The sequence below is a fragment of the Aspergillus brunneoviolaceus genome (genome assembly GCF_003184695.1).
Source record: "Aspergillus brunneoviolaceus CBS 621.78 unplaced genomic scaffold BO95scaffold_69, whole genome shotgun sequence".
Lineage (NCBI taxonomy): Eukaryota > Fungi > Ascomycota > Eurotiomycetes > Eurotiales > Aspergillaceae > Aspergillus > Aspergillus brunneoviolaceus.
This window is the reverse complement of record NW_020290799.1, coordinates 161395-188878: the sequence shown is the minus strand read 5'-3', so window position 1 is coordinate 188878 and position 27484 is coordinate 161395. Positions and strand designations below refer to the sequence as shown.

Sequence of the window (27484 nt, the reverse complement as noted above, 5' to 3'; positions counted from 1 at the left end):
ATGGTTCAAATCAAAGCAGCTGCTCTGGCTGTCCTTTTCGCCAGTAATGTGCTCTCCAGCCCCATCGAGCCCCGCCAGGCCTCGGTGAGCATCGATGCCAAATTCAAGGCGCACGGCAAGAAGTACCTGGGCACCATCGGCGACCAGTACACTCTCAACAAGAACGCAAAGACCCCGGCGATCATCAAGGCCGACTTTGGCCAGCTGACTCCGGAGAACAGCATGAAGTGGGATGCTACTGAGCGTGAGCACAGACCTTGCAGGAAACGAGTGTGATTTGATTCTGATCAGCGCATAGCCAACCGAGGACAGTTTTCCTTCTCGGGGTCGGATTACCTGGTATGTATCCTTCACAAAAACCGAGAGGTGCACTCGAGTCTTACATCCTCCAGGTCAACTTCGCCCAGTCTAACGGAAAGCTGATCCGTGGCCACACTCTCGGTACGATTGACCCAGTACTACAGTCCATACTTGAGAAGCCAACTAAACTCGACCAGTCTGGCACTCACAGCTCCCGTCCTGGGTGCAGTCCATCTCCGATAAGAACACCCTGATCCAAGTCATGCAGAATCACATCACCACTGTGATGCAGCGCTACAAGGGCAAGGTCTACGCCTGGGTAAGCCATCCCCAAATGGCAATCTTTCAAGTCATGACGCCTTCTAACCGAAGCAAGGACGTTGTCAATGAGATCTTCAACGAGGATGGCTCTCTTCGCCAGAGCCACTTCTACAACGTCATCGGTGAGGACTATGTGCGCATCGCTTTCGAGACCGCTCGCGCGGTGGATCCCAACGCCAAGCTTTACATCAACGACTACAAGTAAGTCATTCTTCTCGATTCTCGTCTCATGCCTCGCATTCTAGCCCTGATTCTAACCCCGCCGTAGCCTGGATTCCGCCTCGTACCCGAAATTGACCGGCCTGGTCAACCACGTCAAGAAGTGGGTCGCAGCTGGCGTCCCCATCGACGGAATTGGTAAGTCGCGCGACATTTGAGGTTGAAAGCCAGCGTGTATACAATCTAACATGTTATTCACAACAGGTTCCCAAACCCACCTAAGCGCGGGTGCCGGCGCTGCCGTCTCAGGATCAGTACCCCCCATTCGTTGGTCTCGCACTACAGCACAACTGACAGTCCTTTACAGCTCTCAATGCTCTCGCCGGTGCAGGCACCAAGGAGGTCGCTATTACCGAGCTCGACATCGCTGGCGCTAGCTCCACCGACTACGTGAACGTGAGTAACATCACTGCAAGTGACACGATCGATCTTGCTGACACACACCTAGGTCGTCAAGGCGTGTCTGAACCAGCCCAAGTGCGTCGGTATCACCGTCTGGGGAGTTGCTGACCCCGTAAGTGCCTGTCTCCGTTCGGAACCCCAGGAAATACGTGGCATACGAATACCGGAATCTCTCTTTTAGGACTCGTGGCGCTCCAGCTCCAGCCCTCTGCTCTTCGACAGCAACTACAACCCCAAGGCTGCTTATACCGCTATTGCGAACGCTCTCTAGCGGTCGTCTCTGTCACTGGTAAAGCTTGCAGCTTAATCTAGGCGAATTCCGTGACTGAAATGTCGTCGTGATCGTAGGGTGAATGGTTGGAGGTCGCTTTTTTGTTTATTTCACCCGAACTGAGCCATTATTCCGTTGCTGAATCTTTCTCTTCTTGCATTGATCAATGCTGAGCATCGTTTTTATACAAGGTTGGTAGTTTACGTGCAATCCTGAGGGCGGGCCAGTAGAATCGCGTTGCCTGCCACAATCTTACTGTCAGTTAACTACCCATCGTCACCATTTACTCAATCCGACGAACCTGTATGGAACTTGGATTGAAAGTTTACATCTTCAAGGTTTCCTGAAGTATAACTAAGGTACCTGTGATCCTTCCAACCTTTGTTTTTCCAATGTAAGCAGGGACGCCCTGGGTTGGAATAGCCACGCTTACAGTAACGTTAGCGCTTCCTGATGTTTGTTACTTACCAGTCAGTCACCTGACCAATGAAGCTAAGAGACCCAAGTTACCTTCCCCTCACACTAACTACCTACTGTTAACTCCGTATCTACTAATGGTAGTTAAACATTTCTATGCTTCGTTCTTTTCTTGTTGATTATTCTCGTGTTGTTTACCCGAGCCCGCTGGCACTGCACCGTACTGCACCGCACTGTACTGCACCGCACTGTACTGCACTGCACCACACATGCGATGCGATGACTTGGCAAGCACAGCTTCAGAGCTACCACTTTTCAGGCACCAACTATGGACTGGAGATCGGCCAGAACTCTGGCAGTGTTTCCGCCCAGTTCCATCTTCCCCCAGGTAAAAAAAAAAAAAAAGAAAAAAAAAAAACGCGCCTAGGACCACTGTGACGTCCCTGCCGCCCGAAAATGAACGTGAAACACTAAGTAGTATTTTATCCTATGCGGACCTTTAGAGCGACCCGAAACCCCGCCGAGCCCGTTATCCACCGTCCCCTTTTTGCGGAACCCTGACTATGTTGACTGTGGGTCGCTGGTGGATAAGCTCGATGCGATCTGTGCGGTGCCGGCTTCTAGGACAGCGATTGTAGGTCTTGGGGGACTTGGGTGAGTGTGATTTGTTTTCCGTTTACCGTATTGATTTTCCCTGCCTGACCTCGTCTCGAAAAAAAAAAAAAAAAGCAAATCACAGTTAGCGATTGAGTACTCCTACCGGGTGCGGAAGAGGTCACCGGAGACGTGGGTGCTATGGATTCATGCCAGCAACACAGTCCGTCTGGAATTGAGCTACCGAGAACTGGCGGACCGGCTCAAGATCTACGGGCGCCACCATCCGCAGGCCAACATATTCGAGCTGATCAGTAGTTGGCTGAACGACGCCCGCCATGGCCGGTGGATCTTGGTCCTGGACAACCTCGATGACGAGCACATGCTCTTCAAACCTTTACAACCTCGCGGATCACTTGCTGATGCGGCGGCGGCGGCGACGGCGACGGCGAAGGATGTCGGGGCAGCCCGACCGCTCATTGCGTTGCTCCCCACATGTCCCAATGGAGCCATCATCGTCACCACGCGGAATAGAAATGTCGCCATCAATCTCGGGTATGAACGGAACATTCTGACCATCAACCCGATGGACGAAACTTCCGGGCTGGCGCTCCTTCGGAAAAAGCTTCCGATTGGTGACGAAGGCAGCTTGAGTGAAGCGCGCCTGCTTCTCCGGGCCCTCGAGTTCATCCCCCTGGCGATCATGCAGGCGATCGCCGTGATCAGATCGCGAGACCCCCGGGGCTCGGTTCTGCAGTACCGCGAAGAGCTCGGGAGGAATCTTCGCCTTCTGGACCACGAGGCTCATGAGGCCCATGCGCAGCGGGACTATGAAGCCAATAACTCCATTCTGGGGACGTGGAAGATCTCGTTCGAGTATATCAGGCGAGCGCGATGGTCCGCCGCCAGGTTGCTCGCCGTGATGAGCTTCTACAATCACCAGGGCATTCCCGAGTGCCTTCTCCGAGGCTTCGACGACGACGACGACGACGACGGGTTTCATCAGGCTACTACCGATGAAACCTGGGATTGCCGGTTGACTGGTGTGCCTGATGATGAGAATGACGATGGCGCAGATGGTGAAAGTGGCGACGAAGCCGCGGATGGCGGCACTAAGAAGAATGATGACTTTGAAGCGGACATCCGGATCCTGCGCGACTTCTCGTTCCTCTCGGTTACACACGATAAACACATGTTTCAATCCCACAGGCTGGTGCAACGGGCGATCAAAAGGTGGCTGGAGGCGCGGGAGCCTGAAATGGGCTCGCAAAGGATCGCGTTGCGCAGTCTCGATCGCAACTTTCCGTTCAGTGACTACGTTAATGTGGAGAGTTGCCGGCTTTTGTTTCCGCACCTCAGGAAAGCCATTCGGGCAAGGCCCTCGACTCCGGAGGCAACCGCAGCTTGGCTGAGTTTGCTTGTGAAAGGCGCGGGCTACGCCTTCACCGTCGGAAACTGGAAGGAGGCGGGCCGCATGGGCTCCATGCTGAGATTGTGGGGAGCGCAGAACCTCGGTGAGCCCGGCAACATAGCCACTACCTTTATGGGTGGTCTTTATCAAGCATGGGCCGAATGTATGCGACATAGACTGCCAGTGGCTGAAAGGCTACTGGCGCGATCGGTGAAGATCGCCAAAGAAAGTTTGGGAGAGGACCACCCACAGACGTGGGAAACTATGCTCGAGCTCGCAGACATGTATAGCTGGGCAGGGCGCTTCCTGGAGGCTCAAGCACTCAGAGTCGAAGTGGCACATAGAGACGGAGCTGTTGATAGTGGGCACAGTAATGAGTTGGCACTCTCGGCCACCAATGGCGACAGCCAGCATGGAGAATCCAGCCGGATGGAGCAGATGTTATCATCTGTACTTCGTGCAACTAAGCAGATGATGGGACTCGAGCACCCGTTGGCATTCCATCATAGTCTCAATCTGGTCGATATTTACATGTCGCAACACCGATGGCAGGATGCCGAACGGGTACTCGCACCGCTGGCCCAGAGTCACCAAGACCCCGAGTCTTTCTTAATGCTGCTTAGCATCACTAATCTCGCGAGCGTGTATGAGCACCAGAAGCGATGGCCAGCGGCAGAGGCCTGTTACCTGCGCGCTCTAGCCGGGATTCGGACGACATTAGACCGAGGGCACCGGCTTCATCAACATCTTCAGCGTGCGCTGGCAAATCTTTACCTACGACAAGGACAAATCCAGAAGGCTGAACTGCATTTGTTGTGCCTGATCGATCTTCAACACCGTGCGCCTGCGGAGCACGACCCTGATCTCCTCGCTACACTGCACAGTCTCGTCTGTGTGTACAAATCCCAGAAACGATGGGAGGATGCACGGCAAACCATGTCCAAGATCACGCAGATGGCCGCTGGGCTTGATGGCGGAAATCATCAGGACACCATTGGCGCCAGGGCGGTGCTCAGCAGACATGACACGGCTATCCAAGAACCAAAAGAAGAACAGAGGGCTCTGGTTGAATCCCATCCGAATCGGTCTCCTTCCAGTCTTGATGCAGCGATTGGGCTGTTTCTGGGCGGAGGTGCTGTTTGGCTGTCCTTGCTGGCCGGCAAAGGGCCCGGCCACCGTCCGTGAACCTTGAATCTTTCATAGAGTGGCATTCGAGGCGTTAATAGCATACTAGCTTTCCACAAATCTTCTGGGCGGGGGAATCCTTCCAAGTTGCCTTGTGTCAACTACCAGTAGGTGGCGTGACATATTCTTGTCCCAAATTTTGTCACAGATTCAGGAGTAACTCAACGTTTAGTATATGGTCTGAAAGTATGTATGTAATAATTAAGTATCCTATAAAATATTCAAATCACTGATTGACTGCCCTGGTAAAAGCAGCGGCACCTCCACCGGGGTAAATAGATGGGACATGTAGCAAAACCGCTCACCATATACATATACGGAGTAACTACTGTACTGTACACTGATAATAACGGAGGGCCTCCGCCGGGAGGCACCTCACCGCCTCCCCAGCCGCGTGTAAGATAGTCTCTTAATAGCGGAAATCCACGTCTTCCACGCTTCCCTCAGATAATATATTCAGTATGTGGCAACGGTACTTGACAAGCGTCCGCAACTGCCGAAACGAAGCGCTACAGGGGGGGGGGGGGGGACTCCACTTCAGCCTTGGAAGACTTTAGCGCTAACTTGGCGTACAGACATAGTAGTAAAGGAAATCACTCCGTATCCGACCTGGACCCTGCAGTCTTAAAGTGATACAAGGGGTCTCATTTCCAATGAACGGAGGCTTATTCGCCAATAACCACCCCCCTCCCCCACCTCTAAATGAGCTCGAGCTTCTGCACCCAAGGTTTCCCCGCATAAATTGTAGAAGCTGGGCACTTCTGCCGATATCCCCCCCCCTGGGAGAGTAACTTATTCAAGGGTCCTTCAGAAGACCCACTAGCTATCCTGTTGAACTTGACATGCCATTGGAATGGAGAGCCCCGAGGTTGCAGTTCTTCATTTCATCCACTTTAGCCATCGGATGTAGGTTTTCACCCTCCCTTCGTAGCGTAGCTTGCCTACACGGAGTCCATGTGACAGTGACATTCTGAAGATTATCGCCAAGCAATGGAATGTTCAAATCGAGATCGGCAGGGACCTTTCCCTTCCCTAGAGTTCTCTTTGGGACGGAGGGGGGGGAGGGGGGGGGTCCCAAGGATATTCCTGTCCCCGGTATGTGGGCATAGATGTAGTTGATTTGGCTCACAACGATCTAATACTCTTGCGCCCAAAGGATTGTCCATTCGTTGGAGCTTTTTCTTGGACTAACGAAAGAAGCCATAATGTCCCGAGTAATCTATTCTTTCTAGTTCAAACTACCTTGGCCTTGGTCGGTAAGAATACCAAGGTCGGGATAATCACTGGTATGTTGGCAGTGGCTGCTGCAGTATACAAGTAGTCCGCCGCATTCATTCTAGCCACGCCCCGTTTACTTGTGCTTCACGGCCTCAACAACCACTGTTGACTAACCAAGGCGATGCCCTCGAATTACACATTGGAGCGGAAAAAGGGTCAAAGTATCCTGTTGCTTGCTTTCGACTCCCAAATGCTCCTTTGCTTCTCTAGGTCTCTTGTACCCACCCCCACCCAGTAGAAGAACTGTAGGACGGCCCGTCCTGCGACAGGGATATAATATCGCAAACAAGAGAGCAATTAGTATGACAACAGAACCGATAGGTAGATTCCCCCCCCCAAGATCCAAGCTTATCTAAGTCTTACTTCGCCCTCTGTGTCCGAATCTCCTCAGAAAACAGACTCCCCGGATCGAAAAAAACAGTCTCACAAGGCACACACAACTAGCATAATACATATTTGTGCTGCCCAGTACTTCCCATTCTTTTCCCTGGCGTAAACTTTCCGCCTATAGAGCTTAAGACCGAAGCTTTCTCCGGGAAACCCGCAAGTATAGTATAGCACCTACCGACCTCTCCGGAATCAAATCAGTACTGCCATTAGCCCAAAACCTTCATTTTAAGAAATATGAACAAATCAAACCACTCTAACCTCCCCACCCAGCCTACCCCAACACAAAAAGCTTTAAATATCATGCCTCGCGAACCGACTCGCCAACCTCAACCGTCTCCCAAACCTGAGCAGCACAAACGGATACGGCACAAACAACACAGCCAAACACCCGAGCAGCGTACACGCCCACCCAACCCCCAGATTGCGAAACATGGCCGTCGCGAACAGCGGGAACGCCGCCCCGAAGCTCGACCGCATAAAGTCGTTTCCCGCCAGCACCGAGGCCGCGTACGTGGGGTACGCGTGCGCCTCGTACGTGAAGATGCTATTGAAAATCAGACACCCGCCCACCGAGAACAGCCCGGACGCGAGGATGGGTACAATCCAGTGCACACTCGCGAAGTTGCCGGTCCAGCCGAACCAGAACAGGGAGAAGGCCAGACAGACAGCGCCGACGCAGGCGGAGGGGAGCTGAGCCTCCGGGGGCAGGTTGCCGTTGCGATCGAGGTAGCGGATCTGGTAGTGGGATTTCCAGTAGAAGTAGCCCGGGATGGCGAGGCAGATTGTGCCGACTAGAATGCCTAGGAAGGCGAGGCCGTTTTGGCCGGCGTTGAAGCCGTGGAGGTCTTCGAAGATGATGGGGAAGGCTTCGAACCAGATGTAGAGGATTCCGTAAATCAAAGAGATGTAGAGGTTGAGGAGGAAGACGATGGGCTCGAGGAAGCTGAGTTGGAAGGGGCGGATTAGGGCTTCGAAGAGGAGGTCCTGTTGTTCCCGCATCACCATGCCATTAGAGATTGCTTCCGGGTGTGATGCGTCACGGTCTGATTCGACTTGTCTCTGATCTAGAGGAAAGAAATTAGGCTCACCTTCTTGCTCACCCTCCGCAACTCCAGCTCCGACTCAGACACACAGTCCGCATCCCCGGTAATTTTGCGCACGCGCGCCGCCCGCCGCGAGAGGATATTGGGCGCGTACGTCTCCGGCAGGCCCACGAACAGCACCACCAACGTAAACCCGGACACCCACATCAGCGGCCAGATTGTCCAGGTCCACCCCTTCGCGGCGGCCGCGAACCCGCCCACCAACGGCCCCAGCACGGGCGCCGAGATGGCGAAGCACCCCCATACGGCGATCATATAGTCGCGGGCCCGCGGACTCCAGATATCGCCCATCGAGGCGCCGCCCGTGGCGAGCGCGGGTGAGCCGAAGAACCCCGTCAGAAACCGAAAGGCCAAGAACATGCCCAGGTTGCGGGCGTAGATGACCCCGAAGTTGAAGAAGACGAAGACCACCAGCGTCAGCACGTAGGTGGGGCTGCGGCCCACGGCGGGGAGCTCGGACAGAGGCGACAGCAGCATCGGGCCCACCCCGTACCCCAGCACGAAGAGCGTCAGCCCCAGCGTTGCGGCCACGCTGCTGATCCCGAAGTGCTGCGCCGCCGAGGGGATTCCCGGCGAGTAGATGGCGGAGCCGATGTAGATGGCGAAGGTGAGGAGCCAGATCTGCGAGCTAACCAGGAGTTTCTTGGGGATGCTCCAGTTTTGGGGGTTCTGTTCGTATTATTAGCAAGGGGCTCAGTGCTAGGGGTAGAGTGATGTATGAAGGCATCCATACCTCGGGGTCATCCGGCGCCCAAGTGATGATGGTAGGGCTGCCGCGCTGTGCCGATGAGGGCAGTGCCGGGGCGGAGGTGACAGTGGACGTCCTTCTCCCCACGCGGGACGCCTGCGACATAACCGTGTACAAACCATAGGCTTCGAGGTCTTCTTCATAGCTATCGTACTCCGAGCCCGATATCTCAGATTGCGCGGGTTTGGTCTCCTCCGAGGTTTTGACGTATGTGGTCCAGATGGAGGGGTCTTCTTCCTCGGGGAAGCGCAGAAGCCGGCCGCCGCTGAACAGACGCACCAGCTTGCCAAACCCGGTGTCGCGGATCGTTTCGATCATGGCGATTGTGTGCAGTCCAGCCAGTTAAGACATTGATCCTGGTGTGGATTTGCAGTCATTTACCAAAGTAGACGCCCGTGTTATAGAGTCCCGTGAAGCTTCGTGACTATATCCGTATAGCCGGGCGTAAATCCGCATGACGTTGCCGAAACTCACGCTGAGGAGGCGAGGGGGCGCACCAGTAATTGTATTCGTTGGATGGGCGGTCGTGACATCAATGCATCAGAGCGGCGGTATCTGGACCCTGGTTAAAGCTTTTTTGACTCTGGATCTGGATCACCAAGCTCGGTCCGGGCGGGTTTGTCTCTCTCATCGGTGAGGTTTAACGCCGCGGGCGAAGTCCTGGCCACTGTCTTGGGAGTACTCGGAACGACCCAAACTCTGATCAATAAATTCCTATCTAGGTAGTAGAGATGAGAAATTGCGTCTTATTCCAGATATTTCTATGCATGTTCTTTTGTATGAGGATAATCTTCGTTCGTCAACCCGAAGTGTGAATTAACCATCGGTGTAGCGATCTCGGAGAGCACCATTCACACATTAGAAATCCATAATTTTTTACTAGGTATCCGCCCTATCACAAAGTTGAGATGGCTTAGAATCATACGAAAAGGGTATCTTAGTATTCCCCAAAGGAGTGGGAAATGAAGGAATTAGTCTATTGAATCTATCTATCTATGCTATGCTATTCTTTTCCAGAAGGGTCAAAGCCAACCCTTCCCTCTATCTACTTCTACATTGCGCGATGCTTCAAACCCTATCGGTTACATGCCAGACCACCGAAATTGGAAATACAATTCAATGCTTCACGGATCTTGCCGTTCCGCGCTGCGAAACAATCGGACAATCTAGTCCTGGCACTGCTGCACCTCCTCAGTCTAGTAGCTTGCCTTAATGATATCGGAAGCCCGCTCGGCGACCGCATACAGAGTGCTGGTCAAATGCCCGCAGAGCTGGAAGGGGAGGATGGAGGCATCGACCACGCGGAGGTTCCGGGTGCCATAGACCTTGAGCTCGGGGCTGACGACGCCGCCCTTCTCGCGGGGCAGCATGCTGTTCGTGCCGACGGGGTGGTAGTTGGTGCGGTCTGATTTCATTGTCAGGTTAGCGGTGACTGCTGCAGGCTATGCTTATCGCCATCATCCAAAGGAGAAGAGATTTGAAAGGAAGGAAATCTTACAGGTCGACTCAATCCACTTGGTCCACGTAGCGCTGGTTGCATTGGCCGGAAGCATCTGGAGGCCCGGGGAGACCTCCTCGCCCACCAGCCCGCTCAGCGGGGCGGTCCCCAACGCCTTGCGAATGTACTGCGCCACCGTGACCTGTGCCTCGGCGTCCTGGGCGAACATGAAGTAGTTGGGGTTGATGGCAGGGAGGTCGGAGGCGTTGGCGGACTGGATGTGGATGCTGCCGCGGGAGAACGGGAGCAGGGGCCAGTACTCGATGGCGAAGGACTGTCCGCTTGGGGCAAATACGACCTCCGTGTAGGGCACCTGCGCCTCGAAGATCAGATCGTACTGGCGCTCGAACGCCTCCAGGAGATTGGCGGCCTGGACGGCCCCGTGCGAGGCGTTGGCAACGGTCTGCGCGTAGCTGGCGAGCTGGGACTTGACGTAGGTAGCCAGCGCCGTGGCGTTGTCCTCGCCGTACAGCTGGTTGACCGAGGGCAGGACGGAGAAGGTGGCCAGGCCGGTCAGGGTGTCGACGCCGTCCCAGGTGAGGCCGTTGTTGGTCTGGTCCTGCAGGTTCTCACCGACGGTGGTCAGGTTGACCTTGAAGGGAATGTTGTGCTTGCTGAGGAGGGCCGGGTTGCCCACGCCCGATAGCTCGAGAATGGCGGGCGAGCGCAGCGCACCGGCCGACAGAATGACCTCCTTGTCTGCGTAGATCGTCTGCGTGCCGTACTCGTTGGTGATCTCGACTCCCACAGCGACAGCCTCCTCGCTTTGGGTGGTGTTGGCCCAGATGACCTTGTTCGCACGCGTGTTGGAGATGATCTTCAAGTTCGAGCGGGCTTCGTAGGGCCAGTAGTAGGCGCGGGCGGCGTCTTCGCGAACATTCATCTCTCGGTCCAGGGTGTCAGGGTGGACGGTGAATCCGACCATCTGACCTCCCTCCGAGTCTGGGTTGTACTCAACGCCCAGCTTCGCAAAGGTCTGCTCCAGGACGGGGAAGACGCTGCCGTTGGTCATGGAGGTGGGCCAACCGACCTTCAGAGGGCCGTGCAGGCCATGGTAGCTGGCATTGTAACTGGCTCCGTGGGCAATCTGGTCCTTGGTGGGCACTTGAAAGCCCTCCGATTTCTTGTAGTACTGCAACAGGGTCTCCCAGTTCCAACCTTCGTTTCCGAACTTCTCCCAGAGATCGATCTGCACGTCCTGGGCTCGGGTGTAGGACATTCCTGCGCGGGAGAGCTGGTCAGTACACAGCATGGTTCTTTTTTCTGACTTGGGTTTGCGTTGGAGGGAAAGAAGACAAGCCTACCATTGATAGTGCTGGTACCACCCAGAGCCTTTCCAGCACGGATCGTCTGCTGCAGACCCCCTGCGTAGGTCTGGTTTTCAGTTTGGTAGGCCCAGTCAACCTGCGTACCAAATGCGGTGCTGTAGCCCATAACATTCGACACATTGAAGTTGTTCAAGGCGGACTCGCCGGCCTCGATGACCGCCACCGTGACATTGCTCATCTCCGAGAGGCGGTTGGCCACCACCAAGCCACTGGTGCCTCCACCGACAATGACGAAATCATAGTGAGCGGGCGAGCCAGTATGGGACTTGGCCGCCGCGCCTAGCGAGAAGGCCGCAAGAGCAAGAGAGGGAAGAAGCATCCTGGCGATAGATTGAGGTGATGATAGACACACACCATGATCAGACGTCAAGATCCGTCTCTTTATACACAACCCCCGAGCCCGACCACGTGCCTAACATGCACGAGGGTCCTTATCAAGCTCATCTGCAGGCACCAGGCACCACCTCCGAAATGTCATCCTTCACGCTTGGTAAGACTGACCATTTGCTGAATCAAGCCTTAACAATATCAACCGCGCGGAACGCCCCGTATAAGAGTGGATCCTGGACATGATACCTGGCCAATCTAGAGTCTCCGGCCGTGATTGCTCAACCTGACAGACTGATTTACGAGGTTCTTAGTCAAAGATTAATCACTCAGGGTCTCCGGGCCAAGACGGGACACCGGTGTAAATCCCGCACGGCATGCCGATTTCTCAGGCCATGTTTGTTGTGAGTGCTTCGGCATGCCGAAAGGTGAGATTTCCGAGAGCACAACGCCCGTCGCAAAAACCAAATAAATTAGTCAAAAGATCCTAGAATGTTCTACACTATATTTTGGACTAGTGGGAACTTGCAGGATAACAGATCAACCAGCATGCATAACAAAATCACAACCATCAGTCGGTATTGGGGAAAAATGTGCAAGTGGAAGGAACAGCTCCCCACTACATCATTTGGGCCTTTTCTACGCTCTCGTATCACAGCGCCTGAAGAAAATAGTACGCGTATCTTTTTTCTATGCTTCTCCCCAGTCTCACCGGTTTATATATTCTTGATTACGAGATGGTATCTGTTATCGCATCAAGCCTATTTTATTATGAGTATAGCCCACGAGCCAAAAAATGCTGCAATCATACATACCTGTCTGCTATCTTTACAAGCATGCAGTTTCTGACTGGAATGACTGCAATATCCATGTCTGAGTTGTATATTGTATAAATGAGTAGGGCAGGGGAAGGTGAGACACGCTCATGCGATCTAGGCGTGGGCATGGCGGCAAATTGCCATGGAATACTATCAAGTCAAGCAGATCTCAACCTTCTTATGCTACAATGATTAGAACATTCGTCTCATGAATTAGAACATAAATTTGAAGTGACAACGTGGGTAGGGTCTAGCCGTCTCCCCTCAAAGCAATTGCGGCAGCACGGATCAGTCGACCTATACTACGACGACCATAGCAATGTTGCTGTAGATATTTTCTTTTCATTATCTTTTCTTCCTTTTGTTCCTTTGCCACCCCTTGGTCAAAGGTTGTTGCTCAATTGTGCGATGGTGGTACGATTCCCGAGGGGAACCCGCAGTCCACGGAACCGGCCCTCAAATGCAACCTGCACGACCCATGGTTCACCATTTTGGCAGATATCCACGTCATGGAGATCCTCTGCAGCATCATAGATGTAGCTTAGATCCAGCCTAATTATGGCCCAGCCCGTAGCCCCAAGACAGAAGACCGTGACGTCCTCGAAAGGACGTCTTCCCAAATTCTGTGAATTCTGTGGTCCGTTCTCGACTGCCGGACCCTCCCGATGCTGCAACGAGGGCCCTCACGCACACAATCTGACCCAGACTCTGGACCAGTGACTCGGAACCAAGCATTGAATTTGAAAAAAAGATCACGTTGGAGCGCCCTGGGGCAGGAGTGTGGAGTGCAGTACATGTACACCACCCACAACCCCGCCCTGTGATGAAGGACATGATATCACTACCCACCACTTTGTATACACTAACATGGATGGAAGCCCCCAGAAGTTAAAACATCCGTACATATCTGTGAATTGATTCCCACCTCCACTTCATTGTCGATTTTACCCCACGTCTAGTACCTTAATCCTCTCTCTCTCGCAGAGATAAGCTCTTCACCATGGCGCCCCGAATTGCCATCGTCTATGTATGGTCCCCTTCCGTGCCTACCAACGGCTTCTCCCATCAACCACACCTCAACTAATCACTGAATATGATGATTCCAGTACTCGATGTACGGCCACATCGAGAAACTCGCCCAAGCCGAGCTCAAGGGTATCCAATCCGCAGGCGGCACCGCCGACCTCTACCAGTAAGCATGCCCCTACCACCCACAAACACCACACCCACGATTCCCCCCTCCTCAAGCCCCTTGCCCCCATTCCACCCACCCTCACCCCCACCCCCACCCCCCAAACCTAACACCCGCTCCAGAATCAAAGAAACCCTCCCCGACGAGGTCCTAGCCAAGATGCACGCACCGCCCAAATCCACCGCCGTCCCCATCCTCGAGAAACCGGAGCAGCTCCTCGACTACGACGCGGCGCTCTTCGGCATCCCCACGCGCTACGGCAACTTCCCCGCGCAGTTCAAGGCCTTCTGGGACCGCACCGGCGGCATCTGGGCGACCGGCGGGTTCTACGGCAAGTACGCGGGCCTCTTCGTCTCGACGGGCACGCTGGGCGGCGGCCAGGAGTCGACCGCCATCGCCGCCATGAGCACCCTCGCCCACCACGGGTTCCTGTACGTGCCGCTCGGCTACAAGACGGCCTTCCCGCTGCTGGCGAATCTGGAGGAGATCCATGGCGGGTCCGCGTGGGGGGCGGGGACTTTTGCGGTATGTCTTTTTTTTTTCTTATTTTCTTTCTTTCTTGCTTGCTTGGTTGGTTGGTTGGGGTTGAGAGGGGGGTGTGTGTGTGGTAGGGGGTCTTTGGGAATTGTGTGCTGATTCTTGTTGATGGGATTTAGGGCGCCGATGGGTCCCGCCAGCCGACGGCGTTGGAGCTCCAGATTGCCGAGACGCAGGGGAAGTCGTTCTACGAGCATCTCTCCCGTGTGAATTTCGCGTGACTACATGATAGTCCGGCTAAGGCGGAGGCCCCGACGGCTTCTGCGGGGCAGCAGGGAGATACGGCGAAGACGACGCAGCCGGAGGGAACTGTGCAGCAGGGGGGTAGTGGTGGTGGTGGTGGTGGTGGTGGGAGTGCTCAGGCGACTCAGCCAGCTCAGCCAGCAAAGAAAGAGGGTCCATGCGGGCTACCCTCGAAATGTACTATGATTTAATCGCCTGGTTTTTCTGGTCTGGTCATAGTGAACATGGAGATGGTCTATGGCTTGCGTGAGTTGCTTGATATAGTTGATATATCTATAGATTATACCTGGTAATCATCATTTGAGGCTTGAAACAACACGACCCCGAGGAGATGTCTGCTATTGGGGTGGATCGAAGGAAAGTGGACTACAACTGTACTCACGACATGACCACTCCACCTTGGCCACCTAGATTACAACTAAGTTCAATTGACTTTAGATTGGCGCAGAGTTGAATAATCGGGCGAAGGAAACGGTTCACAACTCCCAAGGTTCAACTGAGTTCGAAGCACGATCTTGATGCTTACAGACTGACAGACGTCATTCTCCAAGCCACGGTCTTCGTCTCTTGGGCTTCTATGACCAAAGTTGTTAGCAAGCTAACACTTATACGCCCAATACCATTAGTTGTGTGTCATGTTCCGATCTTCAACACTGGTGAGCCTTGCAAGAGCCCATCCTCTCTCTCTCTCTCTCTCTCTTCTAGGAACCCAGTGCCTGGCACCTCCAGTTCTCCGGACGGTCGGGATCCCCGCGTCCCTGATACTGGGCCAGCTTGGGATGGGCACAAATAGGCCGTTGGCGCGTGATGGCATCCATTGTGGTAAAATTGGCGTAGGCGGTCCCGATGACCGCGTCCAGCGCCGTGCCATTCTCGACCCATTCCATCAGCGCCAGCAGGACGTCATGCTTCGCATCGTGGAAGTTCGGCACTGAGTACTTCCCGTTGGTTGTCATACTGATCCCGGTGATGTAGTACGGAGCGTTCACGTAATCGGCTGTGTCAAGGCAATGCCTGTTCAACGACGAGCAAGTTAGTTACCGGCCTGGGGACAAGGATCCTTGACCAAGCTTTGAGGGGAAAATCCCACTGATCCCATCCCAGGGATAGGAAAGAAGCGATAGAAGTTATCCACGTGTACACCCTGAGGGGTGGGAGTGCGATCGATCTGCTCGTAGAGGTAGTAACTGGCCCCCGTGGCGATGCCACCATCGCTCATGCCATGATAATGGAGCAGCTTGCCTCCCCCGTGGGAGAAGGCACTCAGATTGTAGGCCGCCGCATCGGCCTGCCCGGGATCGAGCCGCTCGGAGAGTTGGATCACATCCTCGTTGAACGATTGCCACGCCCACTCGGGCCCCAACCCCAGCATGTATTGGATGTATCCGAGTCCGATGATGTTCGGCGCCCCCGCCGTCGATGTTCAGAGTCCAGAAGTGCTCCGAGCCGCGAAGCCAGGCCGGGAAGACCAGGGTCGAGTTTGTGGCCCGGAAATCTCGACTGAGGGTGTCGAACGTCTGCAGCTGCGCGGCCGTCAGACATTCCGCATCGGTGGGATCGGTCACGGCTGAGGAGCATAGCAGCGTTTCGGGGTTGAAGTTGCATCCAAGAGGGTCGGAGATGATCGTCTAAGCATGTTTTCCAGTGACCCGAACTCGTACCTCGACTTGCGTGCTGTTAGGTGTAAGAAAAAGTCGAGACTCACATCAACGAGACCGTCCTGGCCATCACACTGCCGCAGCACTTCCCTGCCGATGACATCAAATTTGCTCGTGGGAATCATGGTGATGTTCGAAATGTAGTTCACGTATCCCACCCAGAACTGCCATATTTGCTGAAGGGACTAATTTTGGAGGCGCCGTCAGAGGAAGAGAGGAGCGATGAGACGGGGCGGGGAGAAAGCCAATGTTCATCAGGTTACATAGCACTCACCGTCCACCACGCAGGCGCGCCTGCGATAATTCCGTCAAAATCCCTCGGGAATGCTTCCGCCTCTTTGAACCCTTGGCGGCCACCAGTGCTACAGCCTTGTTGATAGTAGTGGAACGGAACGAGGGCCTGGTCCCGTAGAAGGCCTTGGTGATCTGCTTGCCGTATATCACCGTCTCGTGCAAGGCCCGCCACCCCCAATTGACCTGCGAATCGGGGTTTTGGTACGCTCAACTTGCATCGGTTGCGGTACTGTTGTGACCAGTGTCCGTGGAGAAGACGGCGTGGCCATATTTCACCCCGGTGCCCTATCCCTCTCGGGAGGTTATTTGTGAGGGATGATACGGGCTGGGATTCTGTGCTGGGTGATTTCCGTACCATGTCCACCCAATTCACTCCTCCTGCCAAGCCTCCATTTCCAATGTTCCTGCGTGTGAAGAGATTCCACGTCAAATCGTACTGTAGAGTACCCATTTGGTGTTGAAAGGGGCGGGGGAGGGAGGGGGAACATGAGTTCAGGGTTGGCCCACTCACAGCGTACGACCATTCCATTGGGAGGGAAGGAAAAGACCGAGGCCAAAGCCAGCGTTGGCTGTGTCTCCCAACACGGTGGCACCAATGGCGCAGAGATTGGGGAGATCGATCGGGTCGGTTGGCCAGCCCGTATCCCCTCGGGGCACTGTGAAGGTGCCGTCCTCGGGCATCGCGGTCACAAAAGAGAGGCTGACATTTGGTGGTAGGAGGGAGTTTACAGCATCCCAGTCGCAGTCCAGAGTAGCATGGGCGGTTCCACTACTCAGAAGTAGGGGGAGAAGCGCTCGAAGATACCTGTTCATTGTGAAATCCCTGGTTATCTTACCTTAGTCCACGAAGCAAAGCAATACATAGGCTAGGGAGGAGGGGAGAGACTACTTATGATCCGGTTTTGTGAACTCCGATGGATTTTGTCCGGGCCAGGTGGTTAAGTTATTACGCGGTCCTCATATCAAATTCACCCACCATGGTGCAAAAGAAGCCCTGAGATATGCGGGGATAATACGTTTCGTCCCGTTCGTCCCGTTCGTCCCACAAAAGCTCGGCTTGATCAGGCCGCCAGAGCACGAAAACCCCACGCAACCCCGCAATTTGCCCCCGTGCTTTTGCCCCAGAACAAGAATCTCGTTACTGTTGAGGTCTCGAGACTGGTCTAGCTGCGCCAGACTAGCTGCAAAGCCGTGCATGCTTCCCCTCAGATGGCTACATGGGAATGGCACGGTCCTTGTTTTTTTTCCGTGGTGGATATACATACATCAGAGATGGACATCATCTCGGGCAGTCAACCCAGGTAGCCCTGGATGGGGCAAGTTAGTTGTATTGATAGAGTGGGAAGTGAGGGTCGGTTGGTATGATTTCATACGAGGTAGTGAATTTGCCCTTGGTTGTGGTGTGTATACCTGCTTCCTGGTACACTGCACAAAAGGGTATTCTTTGCGGAAAGTTGTATCCTTTTCAACGTACGGTATCGGACCGCATACTATGGATAAGTTCTATGAAGACCTAGGTAAAGTCCTGGAACTGCCTTCTTTGAACTTCAAATAACATTTCATACCGTTATTGCTTAAGGCTTCGAGCCTACGAACAATAGTCCAGAAATAATTAGTTCATTCGTCTGAGAATATTATGTGTTGTAGAAAACTCTAAAAGAACAGAGAACAGGATGACTACAGTATTATTACTTCCGAGAATCACCCTGTTCAAAGACTAAGTTGACATGTCCAATTAATCGTATCCCCTGTCATATACGTTCAATCCACCGATCTCATGCTATCTGGGAAAAAAGCCACCTTGCGATTGAGCATCTATATCGAAGGCAACCGGAGCCTTAGGAAGTACCCGATTGGCGGTCCATTTCGACAGGGTGTATCGAAGAGCATGATACTGGACAGAGTGCGAAGTTGTCGGCGTTAATGAATTATTTGGATGGTTGTTCGCAAACGCTTGGGGGTAGATGGAGATGTAACCTAGAAGATTGTGTTTCAGTATGGTGCGCATGATAGTCGTCTAGACAAGCTATAGCTATTAGACGACACCTCATAAGTGTTCTGCCTGCTTTGCCTTCCAGTCTTGATCCATACTCACTAAAGGAAAGTAGCTCTCGGGTTTACTCTTGACGATATCCTGGAGAGAAACACCACAGCGCAGTTAAGTCGACTTCGATAGGCCATCCATCGTCTTCTGTGCTTCAGTGTCCCACCCTGCAGGTCCAACTCATGGCCCATGTCAGCTGAAAGACTCTCACTGACACACCGTGGAAGAAAGTGCAAACAACGCGAGCCGGATATCAAAAATCCAGCATCATTCACTGTAAAACTCGCTTAACGTGCCAAAACCGGCCGGCAATCTCTTCATCATTCATTCACTGATTCCCTAGATCCTCACGGACTGGGCTATAAATATGACCTCTATCACCACCGATCCCCCTCCTTCTTTCTTCCCCACCATCCTCTCTCTCTTTCATTCATCCTCCTCTTCTCGTCTCTCCTTCATCATCCCCATCCATCATTGATCCTCTCTTTCGATCCTTTCCATCTGAAAACACCCAGTCTTTCCTTCAAGATGCTCTCTTTCAAATTCATACTCCTACTCTTCTTTGGTCTGTTTATGCAGACTGTCCTGGCCACCTCTTATGGCCTTGTTTCCGATGTTGTTACTCCTGGTGACGACGATAAAGCGTCCCAGGCCCCTGGAAATGGATTTGTCACTGCTGTTTCTGACTTGGGTGATGATACCTCTGACAACGGTCTCGTTGAGGTGACTACTGGTATCTCTGACAACAGTCTCGATGAGATGACTACTAGTACCTCCTCTGCCGATACTTTCCCGAATCGCAAGCCTGTATGTCCTCCGCCTTTGAGAAGATGTTCATGTACAAAGCCAACTTATACCAGAAGAGCTGCTGGGGCATATGCTCCCCCTCGAACATGTGTCTCTGTAGGCACAAGAGCGTCCGGGTGTATTGCTACTGTGAAACCCCCGGCAAGAAGTGCAGCTGTGGGCGTGACGCGCTGGCTTCCAGGGACGTGATCGAGGCTGACGTAGAGGATGCTGTCGTTGATGAGGGTACGGTTACTGATGTCGGTGTTGATGGTGCTGATATCTCTGATGCTGGCTCCTCTGATGCGGCCGTCTCTGACAATGTCCGCTCTTACGACGCTTCTGAAGACATCGACTCATCCGACGAAGACACGTCACCCATCAGCATCCTCTCGAACAAAGGCGTAAGCCCCCTCCCCCTTCTATATCCCCATAACCACGGCACAATCTGATAGTCTTTCAGAAACAGCAATGCCACGGCAAGTGCACCAAGTGCCTCGGCAACTGCAAGGACAAGTACCAGTGCCTGTGCAAGGGACGCGATGTCGTCGCCCGTTGTGGATGCGAGAGACTCGGGGAGAAGTGCCAGTGCAAGGGGCCGTGGCGTGCGGTTCGGGACGTTACCTCAGTCAACAGCACTACGGCCGATGAAATGGAGAGCGCTACACCTGCCGCGGATGAAGCTGCAGACGATGTCGACGATGCAGCAGCCCCAGTCCCCGGTGTTTCTCTCATCAGCGACAGCGAGCTCATGGAGTCCAAACCTACGGTCAGTTCTTACCTTGGACCATTAGAATGTGCTACTAACGCGGAGTGAGTGCAGACCTGCCACGGGGTGATGTGCTCCAAGGACGGCAAATGCCACTGCAAGCATGGGCCCTACAACATCGTCTGCCCCTGCCACCGACTTGGTGCTCCCTGCTACTGCAAGAACTGGCGCCGCGATGATGGTCTTTCTGAGAATGTCGACGCGGCTGTGGCAGAGACAGTCGATACCACCACCACCCCTGCGACTCCGGTGGCTGATGACAACACCCCCACCCCCACCCCCGAAGACGAAGATGCGGAAGCGTCCTCACAACCTGGTTTCTCGCACGCCGTGAACGATGAATTCTCCACCCTCCAGCGAGTACGTCCTCCCCTTTCCTCCCCTTTTATTCTCCCAAAACAGAAAAACCACCACCACACACAACCAGATACTAACCCACCCCCAAACAGACCTGCTACGGCACCTGCAGCCGCAAGCACAAATGCAACTGCCGCGGCAAGACCTGTCGCTGCCAGATCCCCGGCGAGAGCTGCAAATGCGTCTTCCCCTTCCTGCCCCCGCGGGATCTTGAATCCATCCCCACATTCCCCGGTGACGAGGCCGAGGCCGAGGCGGAGGTAGATGATACGGTCATCGAAAACACCGCTACCTCATCGACTGAGGACTCCACCACCGAAATCAACCCCCAGGACGACAGCCCCCTCAACCCCGAGGAAGACGCCACCGACACCGAAACCGCAACCTCCCTGGTGGGCATCGAAACTGAAAACTCTCCGCTCGTCGCGCGTGGCGAGGTAAGCAGCAGCCCTACCCTCCAATCCACCCACCACCTAACCACCTACTTGAATCCATATATATCGACTAACATATGCAATACAAGCCATGCTGGGGCGTCTGCGACAAATACCGGCACTGCTACTGCGGCCACATCCGGACCAATTGCAACTGCTCCAAGCGCGGCCACCGGTGCTACTGCGGCTCGGGACCCAACGATCTGCCTCCGGGGATGGGGTCGGGGGTGACATACTGATTGGTTCCATCGGCAAAGACACTTGGACTTGGTCACGTTTTCACCACTTGGTGATAGTACACTTGGTTCTAGTAAGTCAAAGGAATCTTGGTCGGGGTTGAGGCGCGGAGGGTTTAACACTGGGGGGAGTTTGAGGATGACAGTATGCTAACATACCTGCCTGGGCATAGGGGCATCCGTATTTTCCCTCGATCGTCAGCGTCAGCGTCAGCGTCAGCGTCACCGTGGAATTCATCATGTGTTTGCGTTGGACTCGATACGGTACAAAATTCTGGCGGGTTGGGAACGGTGTTGACTTTGGTGTCTGTCTGGACAAAGACAAATCCGGGTGTTGTTGTTGAGATATTGAACTGTGTTGTGCTGTACCTGGACATGCGGTGGGTGATGTTTGCTATTCTTGGCTTGGACCTGTGTCCTTCGTCAAATGATGATATGGTATGGGGTTACTTGAAATGGAAAAAAAAAGTTATGATGCTTTGCATCGCATAACGCAGTGCAAGTTGTGTAACTGACGGCGTCGTGTGTGTGGAGGCAGACCTTGATTCTTCTACAGTTCTGCTCTGCTTCGCTGGGGCATGAGGGGATCACATAACCCGGTTATCTTCGTCTGCTTCTAGCTGGATAGTCGTTAAGGATGGTCATTATCTAGGTGATTAGAAACTGCAGCAAAGACAGGTCTGCTCGTGTCAGAGGTAGATGATTGTAAATTGCCATGACTACTTAAATAGTCATGATGATCGATTGTAGCGCCCAAACTCCCCCCCCCTTCCTTCCCATACCATACAGTACACGAGCGATGAGAAAATCGAAACCAAGAAAAAGAGACCAGGGATATTTTTGACAAACCCGCAAACATTGACACAAAAAAAAAAAAAAAAGGAAACCCGGAGTTCGAGACTCTGGATCCGCCTGCACGCAACAGACAACAACCTCTGGTCAAAAGGACCGGAAAGAGCGGATCAAGATGCGAAGGATGCATCACGACGGAACAGCCTCCGAATCATCCTTGACCTCCACCTCCGCCTCCACCTCCACCTCCACCCCCTCCGTCGACTCTAGCGGCTCCGGCTGCGCCTCCCCCTCCGCCGCCGGCGGATCCAGCTCCATCCCCGCCAGCAGCGCCCCTTCCTGGCCGGCTATCGTGCGGAACAGCCCCAGCTCCGCCTCGACCAGATCATCGAAGATCGCCTCCTTCTCCAACCAGGCCTCCTTGCGCTTGCCCAGGATCGTCTCCCCGGCCGCCCGCAGCTGCTCGCCTTCCTTGCGCGCCCAGTGGATCTGCCGCAGCAGTAGCCGGTACAGCTGGGGCCCCTCGAGCAGCAGCTCGTGCACGTCGAACCCCTTCTCCGAGCCCACGGGCGGCACGGACAGATCCTCCTCCGTCTCCTCGGTCGCGCTCTCGCCGTAGTCGCCAAATGGCTCCTCCCCGCCCTTGGGCTGCGAGAGCTTCAGCCTGATGCGCTGCACCTTGCCCGCCGGCGTCCCCGTCGGGGTCGGCGCGGCCGAGGAGGAGGCGGCGGCGGCGACCGCGGCCGCCGCCGCGAGGGTGGTGTGGTGTTTGGGGACGGGGTCCGACGGGCGGAGGGCCTCGGTTTCGTGGACGGTGCGCATGTGTTTGGCCAGGGCGTCGGAGCGGGTGAAACTGCGGTCGCATTCTTTTTTCCGTCGGGTCAATTAGTACCAAATGCCATTCTCGGAAGGGGAAACCTCTCTAGAAAGGTCTCTGCGGCGGGGCAAAAAAAAAAAGAAAGGATCAAAGGACGAACCAGGCAAGGCGCAGTAGAACGGCTTCTCGCGGGTGTGGCTCCGCATATGGGCGCGCAACGCATAGCCGCTGGCATGCGTCTGCCCCTTCCGACTGCAGTCGGCCCACTCGCACGAGTACTTCTTCTGCCGGCTGCCGACGTGCTCGTCGTGGATGTGCTTGACCAGCCCGTCCATGTTGCCCAAATCGCCGGCGTCGCACCCGTCCCAGCGGCACACGGTCACCTGGTCGTTGGCCTGACCGCTGTAGTCGTCGTCGATGCTGCCGCCGATCAGCGCGTACGTGCCGGGCGAGTTGGGGATCTCGCCCGAGGTGTCGGAGGAGATGGAGGTCGAGGGTGAGGGCGGCGGGAGGTCGTCTGGGAAGGTAGTCGAGACCGGGGTGGCACGGTCCCAGGAGGTGACGCCGCCGGTGCGACGGCGTTTCGAGGGGGGCATGTTGGAGTTGGTGACGGAGCCGGAGGGGGAGAAGGGTTGCTTGAGGTCGTCGCGGTCCGACATGTCCTCGTCGGAGGCGATGGAGGAGAGGGGGGAGCCCGGTGATTCTGTCATTGTGACAGATTGGAGGGTGGAGGAGTGGAGGTCAGGTGATTTTGTGGGTGAGAAATTTTGGCGATAGGGATAGGAGTGAATGCAGGTGGTGGTGATGGAATAGATTATGGTTGTTGTTTGGGAGACGGAGAGAGAGCAAGAGGGCGCGGACGGAGGCCGGAGATTATGCGATCCATGATCGCATCTCGAGTACACCGATTTGGTAGAGGCACGTGACCGGTCAGCGGCGGAGGAACAAAACCTGGCCACTGCCTTCAAGGTTCAGTTCTCCTCCTTCTCTCTTCTTTCCTCCGTCTTTCTCAGTCAACTGCGCAGGCGCAGTGCAATCTCAAGAGATTTGAATGATAATAATGTTTCACGTCTAATCCACCTCTATTTCGAACTAACAAGAAGTGTAAGTCTGGCTGTTCATCCTCCCTGCCACACCACCACCACACCATCACCACACACAACAACAACAACAACACAAGAACACAACAACCCCGATATGATGAGCAAAAATGAAGAATTCTGCAATTCGGACAGTCTCCTAATACACTGTGAGATTGGATGTTGACTCTTCTACACTTGATCTGATCTATCGATCCCTTGATTCTCGTTATTCAAGCCCCCAAGCTCTGTCAACACGAAGCTGACAGGCCGCTTATCCAGGCATTAAACAACAACTATCATATCACATCCAAGCCATAATACCATCATTCAAGCAATCTCAAACTTCTTCTCAATCCATGTGTAATTATCGTAATCAGCATCGCCCCTGGTATCCCCCGCCAGATTCCGCCATCCCCGCCAGATTCTCAGGAGGACCTAGCTGACGTGCTCTGGGTAGCGTGTGAAGTACCCGCGGGAGGAAGGTAGAGCAGGCGATTCTCCGAGGTGTCGTAGAGATAAGGTCCTCTTCCAGTATCACTCTACACAAGACACATAATCTACTAGCTGTGGCCCGAGCCAGCTCACTTCTGGTAATATAGTAAATAATCCCCAACAAGCAATGTCAAAACAATCATCAATGGTAGAGCAGATGGCCCCCAAGATCCCATCATCAACTCTTCATCAGTAGGGCCGTACGCATCACAAAGCCACGCATCAAAGAAAAAATTTCAATCCACGGAACCACAGCACCCAGAAGTAAAGTACATCAGTCCAAGACGGACACGTCTCGCGAATTCATCAAGTCATAAGCTCATCATCATATCATCGCAACACACACATCCTACACACAGCACCATCCAACGGGCGCTGAGCCCCTTTATATCATATCTTCCTCCTTGCACAGGCAATCAAGCATACTGCGCCATGGGCACCCGCCTCGACCGTCCCGCCGACCGAGACCGAAGGCTCGGGGTGGACCCATACTCGGACGGATGGTGCTCCTCGATCTCATCCGGGTACATGGTCCGTGGTTGGTGATGGTCATATCCCGCGTGGCTCTGCGCGCGCTGATGGCGCCGTTCGCGCTTGTGTTCGCACTCCTCACGCAACTTCTGGCGCTCCTTCCGGAGCTCAGCCGCATGTTTCCATTCATCCGCGGCGCCTTTGATACCCCAGGCGGCGATGCCCACGCTGGCCACATCGCCGAGATTGGCCTTGAGGCGCCGGCGGCGCGCTTCCTCCGGGGTGATCTCGCCCTCGCGGAGCTGCTCGGCTCGTTTCTTGTGTTTTTCCATGTTTTCATAGAGCTCATGGGCGGCGTGGATTGTGGCCACGGTCGCCAGGCCGGTCTTGACCAGCGTCTTGCGCGTTAGTTTCTTCTGGCGCTTCTCCTCATCGGTACTGCTTCCTAAGTCAGAGTCACAATCCTCGGTGCTGTTGGAGTTGGAACGGGGCTCATCCGGGGCACGGGTACGGCTATAGCCAGCTTCGTCGGCGTGAACAATTGGTCGACTCACATCTCTAGAATGTCGGGAGCGCCGCGGGCTTCGGTGACGGCGATACTCATTGTCGCTATAGTCGTCGGGGTAATCATCGCGACGGGACGAGCGGCGGCCATCTCGGTCCCGGCTGTCCCGGCTGTCCCGGCGGTGGTCCTTCTCGCTCAGACCCAGCGCCTCCATCCCCTTGTGGATGTAGTCCGAGACGCTCTTGCTCCGCGGTCTCGGACGACGGTCCTCGTAGCTGTCCTGCGAGAGAGATCGGCCCCGACTCCGGTCCCGGGGACGGGACCTGGAGCGGAACCGATCGTATGCTTCCTTGCCGATCGCAGCCAAGGCGCCTGTGGCAGCGAGATTCTTCACGCCACTGTTGCTCTGGGAGCGTCCATGGTGCCGGCCGCGGGAACGGGAGCGGGATCGGGACCCGTTGAGGAAGTGGTTGGCGGCGAGCCCGGCCAGGGTCGATTCCACGACATGACGCTTCGAGTGCTTCTTGGGATCGCGGTCCACCAGTCCATCCGTGCCCCCGGCCGCGATGGCAGCGGTCAAGATCCGCTTCCCCTTGGCGCCAGTCCACTCCCCGGGGTCCTTGCGGACGCGGAATGCCTCGATGGCTCCGGCGGTCAGAGCGGCCCGCATCGCCTGTGCGATGCGTTGCTCGCTTTTCTCGCGCCGATGGCGACTCCGCGAGCGAGTCGGAGACGGCGAGTAGGAGTAGGATTTGCGGTCGCGGGCCTGCGAGCGGCCGCGCTCCCGATGTCTCGAGCCCGACGAAGCAAGCGATCCCAACCCCAGCGCCCCCAGGGCTTGCTCGGAGATGGACTTGCGTCGGCGCGGTGGGGGCGAGCGGCTGTCGGAAGGGGACCGGGAGTATCGACCCCTGTCATCTAGGCAAGGTCAGCACGTTGGGTTGACTGGGGACTTTATTCTAGCTCGTCCGAGATAATTGGTGTGAGAGAACATCTGGTGGATATACGTACGTCGATCGTCATGGCGTCTGGAGCGGCGATGTGAGTGTCGATAGTAGTCGGAGCCGTCGTCGTAAGGGTCGCGGGGGTTCACGGAGTGGGAACGGCGCACACTTTCGTGGACGGTGGACGCGCGGGTGGGTTTTCCCTGCGGGGGAATGCCGTAGCCGTACTCGTAGCCATAATCGGCGGGGGGATAGTCGCGGTGGACGGCCTCGAAGGACTCGACACTGCCATCCCGATGATGACGCACAACATCGGTTTGATGGCGAGAGGGGGGATAATAGTAGTCAGGGTTATAGCCAGCAGAAGGGCGAGAGGAATATTGGCGCCCGTCGTAGTAGGCCATGGTCACAAAGTCACAAACTGGCGAAGCGGGGGTTGGTTGGATGTTTCGGTGGAGGGGTTCAAGATGAAGCGATGGTTAACCTAAGCCATGCAGACAATGGTGAGTTGATGGTGGACGGATGGATGGGATGATAGTGATGGGGTGAAATAAGGAGGAGGACGAGATGATGATAAAAGGGATAAAAGAGAGGAATGAGAGAGTGGAAGAAAAGAAGTTGGAAGAGGTGATGATGGGATGAAAAGGAAAGTCAGTTGGTATTGGTAGTCTACTAGTTCTCAGGCCAATTCAGGCATTTACAGGCACTTCATTGGATCTCCCGATCTGGCAGTGGCGACCGGCACGGCTGGCTGGCTGGCTTGCTGGCTTGCTGGCTTGCATTCGATTCACCAAAAGAATACTCCCTCTCCCTCAGTGACGTCGTAGTCCAGTCTACCCCTCAGTGACTTCTGCAAAGGCTAGAACATCCACCACTCACTCAGGTACCATCCAGGTACCCTGTTGCTTTCTCCCTCTTCTTGATGAGTCTCCCACGGCCATTGTTTGTTTCTGCCCATCTCGGCCGGAGGAGGGTCCATCAAAACAGCACGAGTTAACTGTCCCTCAGGCAGTCAGTCAGTCAGTCGGGCAACCCTTCCTCCACTATTGTGAAACAAATCCCCTCGGTGGGGGATGGGGCTCGGCTATTGGTGAGGCGAGAGCATACCATTATCCCCCATGATGAAAGGCGTGTCACCATCCCATTCAGCCGAGTCTTGTTGTCCTTCGGCCCAGACGCTCTCAGTAAGCAAAAGCATCCCAGCTAAACTGACATCATCGT

General features: G+C 54.8%; 9 protein-coding genes across 9 annotated transcripts; 4 read left to right on the top strand and 5 right to left on the bottom strand.

Moving 5' to 3' along the window:
* On the top strand, positions 1-1513 carry BO95DRAFT_371566 (endo-1,4-beta-xylanase; the record flags this gene model as incomplete). Its single annotated transcript, XM_025582965.1, has 10 exons — positions 1-244; positions 299-339; positions 393-441; positions 498-619; positions 677-822; positions 890-978; positions 1045-1094; positions 1138-1236; positions 1289-1354; positions 1424-1513. The coding sequence occupies 10 exons, from the start codon at positions 1-3 to the stop codon at positions 1511-1513; spliced, it is 996 nt and encodes a 331-aa protein (XP_025438678.1).
* A 696-nt stretch (positions 1514-2209) lies between these two features.
* BO95DRAFT_517398 (uncharacterized protein) lies at positions 2210-5314 on the top strand (the record flags this gene model as incomplete). Its single annotated transcript, XM_025591896.1, has 3 exons — positions 2210-2318; positions 2434-2564; positions 2670-5314. 3 exons carry the CDS (start codon positions 2210-2212, stop codon positions 5118-5120), a joined length of 2691 nt encoding a protein of 896 aa, XP_025438677.1. The 3' UTR covers positions 5121-5314.
* Positions 5315-7079: 1765 nt separating this feature from the next.
* Positions 7080-8957, bottom strand: BO95DRAFT_371533 (MFS transporter; the record flags this gene model as incomplete). The annotated part of the gene is made up of 3 exons (XM_025582964.1): positions 7080-7772; positions 7877-8560; positions 8625-8957. The coding sequence occupies 3 exons, from the start codon at positions 8955-8957 to the stop codon at positions 7080-7082; spliced, it is 1710 nt and encodes a 569-aa protein (XP_025438676.1).
* A 740-nt stretch (positions 8958-9697) lies between these two features.
* On the bottom strand, positions 9698-11784 carry BO95DRAFT_504795 (GMC family oxidoreductase; the record flags this gene model as incomplete). Its single annotated transcript, XM_025591135.1, has 3 exons — positions 9698-10044; positions 10138-11358; positions 11442-11784. The coding sequence occupies 3 exons, from the start codon at positions 11782-11784 to the stop codon at positions 9836-9838; spliced, it is 1773 nt and encodes a 590-aa protein (XP_025438675.1). The 3' UTR covers positions 9698-9835.
* Positions 11785-13578: 1794 nt separating this feature from the next.
* Positions 13579-14587, top strand: BO95DRAFT_504789 (flavoprotein WrbA). The gene is made up of 4 exons (XM_025591134.1): positions 13579-13637; positions 13717-13802; positions 13925-14327; positions 14459-14587. Exons 1-4 carry the CDS (start codon positions 13611-13613, stop codon positions 14558-14560), a joined length of 618 nt encoding a protein of 205 aa, XP_025438674.1. The 5' UTR covers positions 13579-13610; the 3' UTR covers positions 14561-14587.
* A 696-nt stretch (positions 14588-15283) lies between these two features.
* BO95DRAFT_504779 (tannase and feruloyl esterase) lies at positions 15284-17360 on the bottom strand (the record flags this gene model as incomplete). Its single annotated transcript, XM_025591133.1, has 10 exons — positions 17046-17360; positions 16857-16938; positions 16811-16819; positions 16635-16717; positions 16515-16602; positions 16288-16416; positions 15947-16210; positions 15673-15909; positions 15624-15627; positions 15284-15579 (listed from the first exon to the last, which is right to left on the bottom strand). The coding sequence occupies exons 1-10, from the start codon at positions 17345-17347 to the stop codon at positions 15284-15286; spliced, it is 1494 nt and encodes a 497-aa protein (XP_025438673.1). The 5' UTR covers positions 17348-17360.
* Positions 17361-19031: 1671 nt separating this feature from the next.
* On the top strand, positions 19032-21504 carry BO95DRAFT_484978 (uncharacterized protein; the record flags this gene model as incomplete). The annotated part of the gene is made up of 6 exons (XM_025590379.1): positions 19032-19385; positions 19493-19768; positions 19828-20133; positions 20188-20493; positions 20583-20927; positions 21334-21504. The coding sequence occupies exons 1-6, from the start codon at positions 19107-19109 to the stop codon at positions 21502-21504; spliced, it is 1683 nt and encodes a 560-aa protein (XP_025438672.1). The 5' UTR covers positions 19032-19106.
* Positions 21505-22809: 1305 nt separating this feature from the next.
* BO95DRAFT_446307 (C2H2-type zinc finger protein) lies at positions 22810-23589 on the bottom strand. Its single transcript, XM_025587347.1, has one exon. It carries the CDS (start codon positions 23477-23479, stop codon positions 22838-22840), a length of 642 nt encoding a protein of 213 aa, XP_025438671.1. The 5' UTR covers positions 23480-23589; the 3' UTR covers positions 22810-22837.
* Positions 23590-24759: 1170 nt separating this feature from the next.
* Positions 24760-26922, bottom strand: BO95DRAFT_484976 (uncharacterized protein; the record flags this gene model as incomplete). Its single annotated transcript, XM_025590378.1, has 2 exons — positions 26331-26922; positions 24760-26237 (listed from the first exon to the last, which is right to left on the bottom strand). Exons 1-2 carry the CDS (start codon positions 26665-26667, stop codon positions 24760-24762), a joined length of 1815 nt encoding a protein of 604 aa, XP_025438670.1. The 5' UTR covers positions 26668-26922.
* Between the last annotated feature and the right edge of the window lie 562 nt (positions 26923-27484).

What these genes read in the sequence shown, in the direction of transcription:
- BO95DRAFT_504789 (XM_025591134.1), top strand. Translation starts at nt 13,611, where the DNA reads ATGGCGCCCCGAATTGCCATCGTCTAT. An exon ending in CCCGAATTGCCATCGTCTAT is followed by an intron (nt 13,638 to 13,716) that starts GTATGGTCCCCT and finishes TGATGATTCCAG; the next exon opens with TACTCGATGTACGGCCACAT. An exon ending in GGGGGGCGGGGACTTTTGCG is followed by an intron (nt 14,328 to 14,458) that starts GTATGTCTTTTT and finishes GATGGGATTTAG; the next exon opens with GGCGCCGATGGGTCCCGCCA.
- BO95DRAFT_446307 (XM_025587347.1), bottom strand. Translation starts at nt 23,479, where the DNA reads ATGACAGAATCACCGGGCTCCCCCCTCTCCTCCATCGCCTCCGACGAG.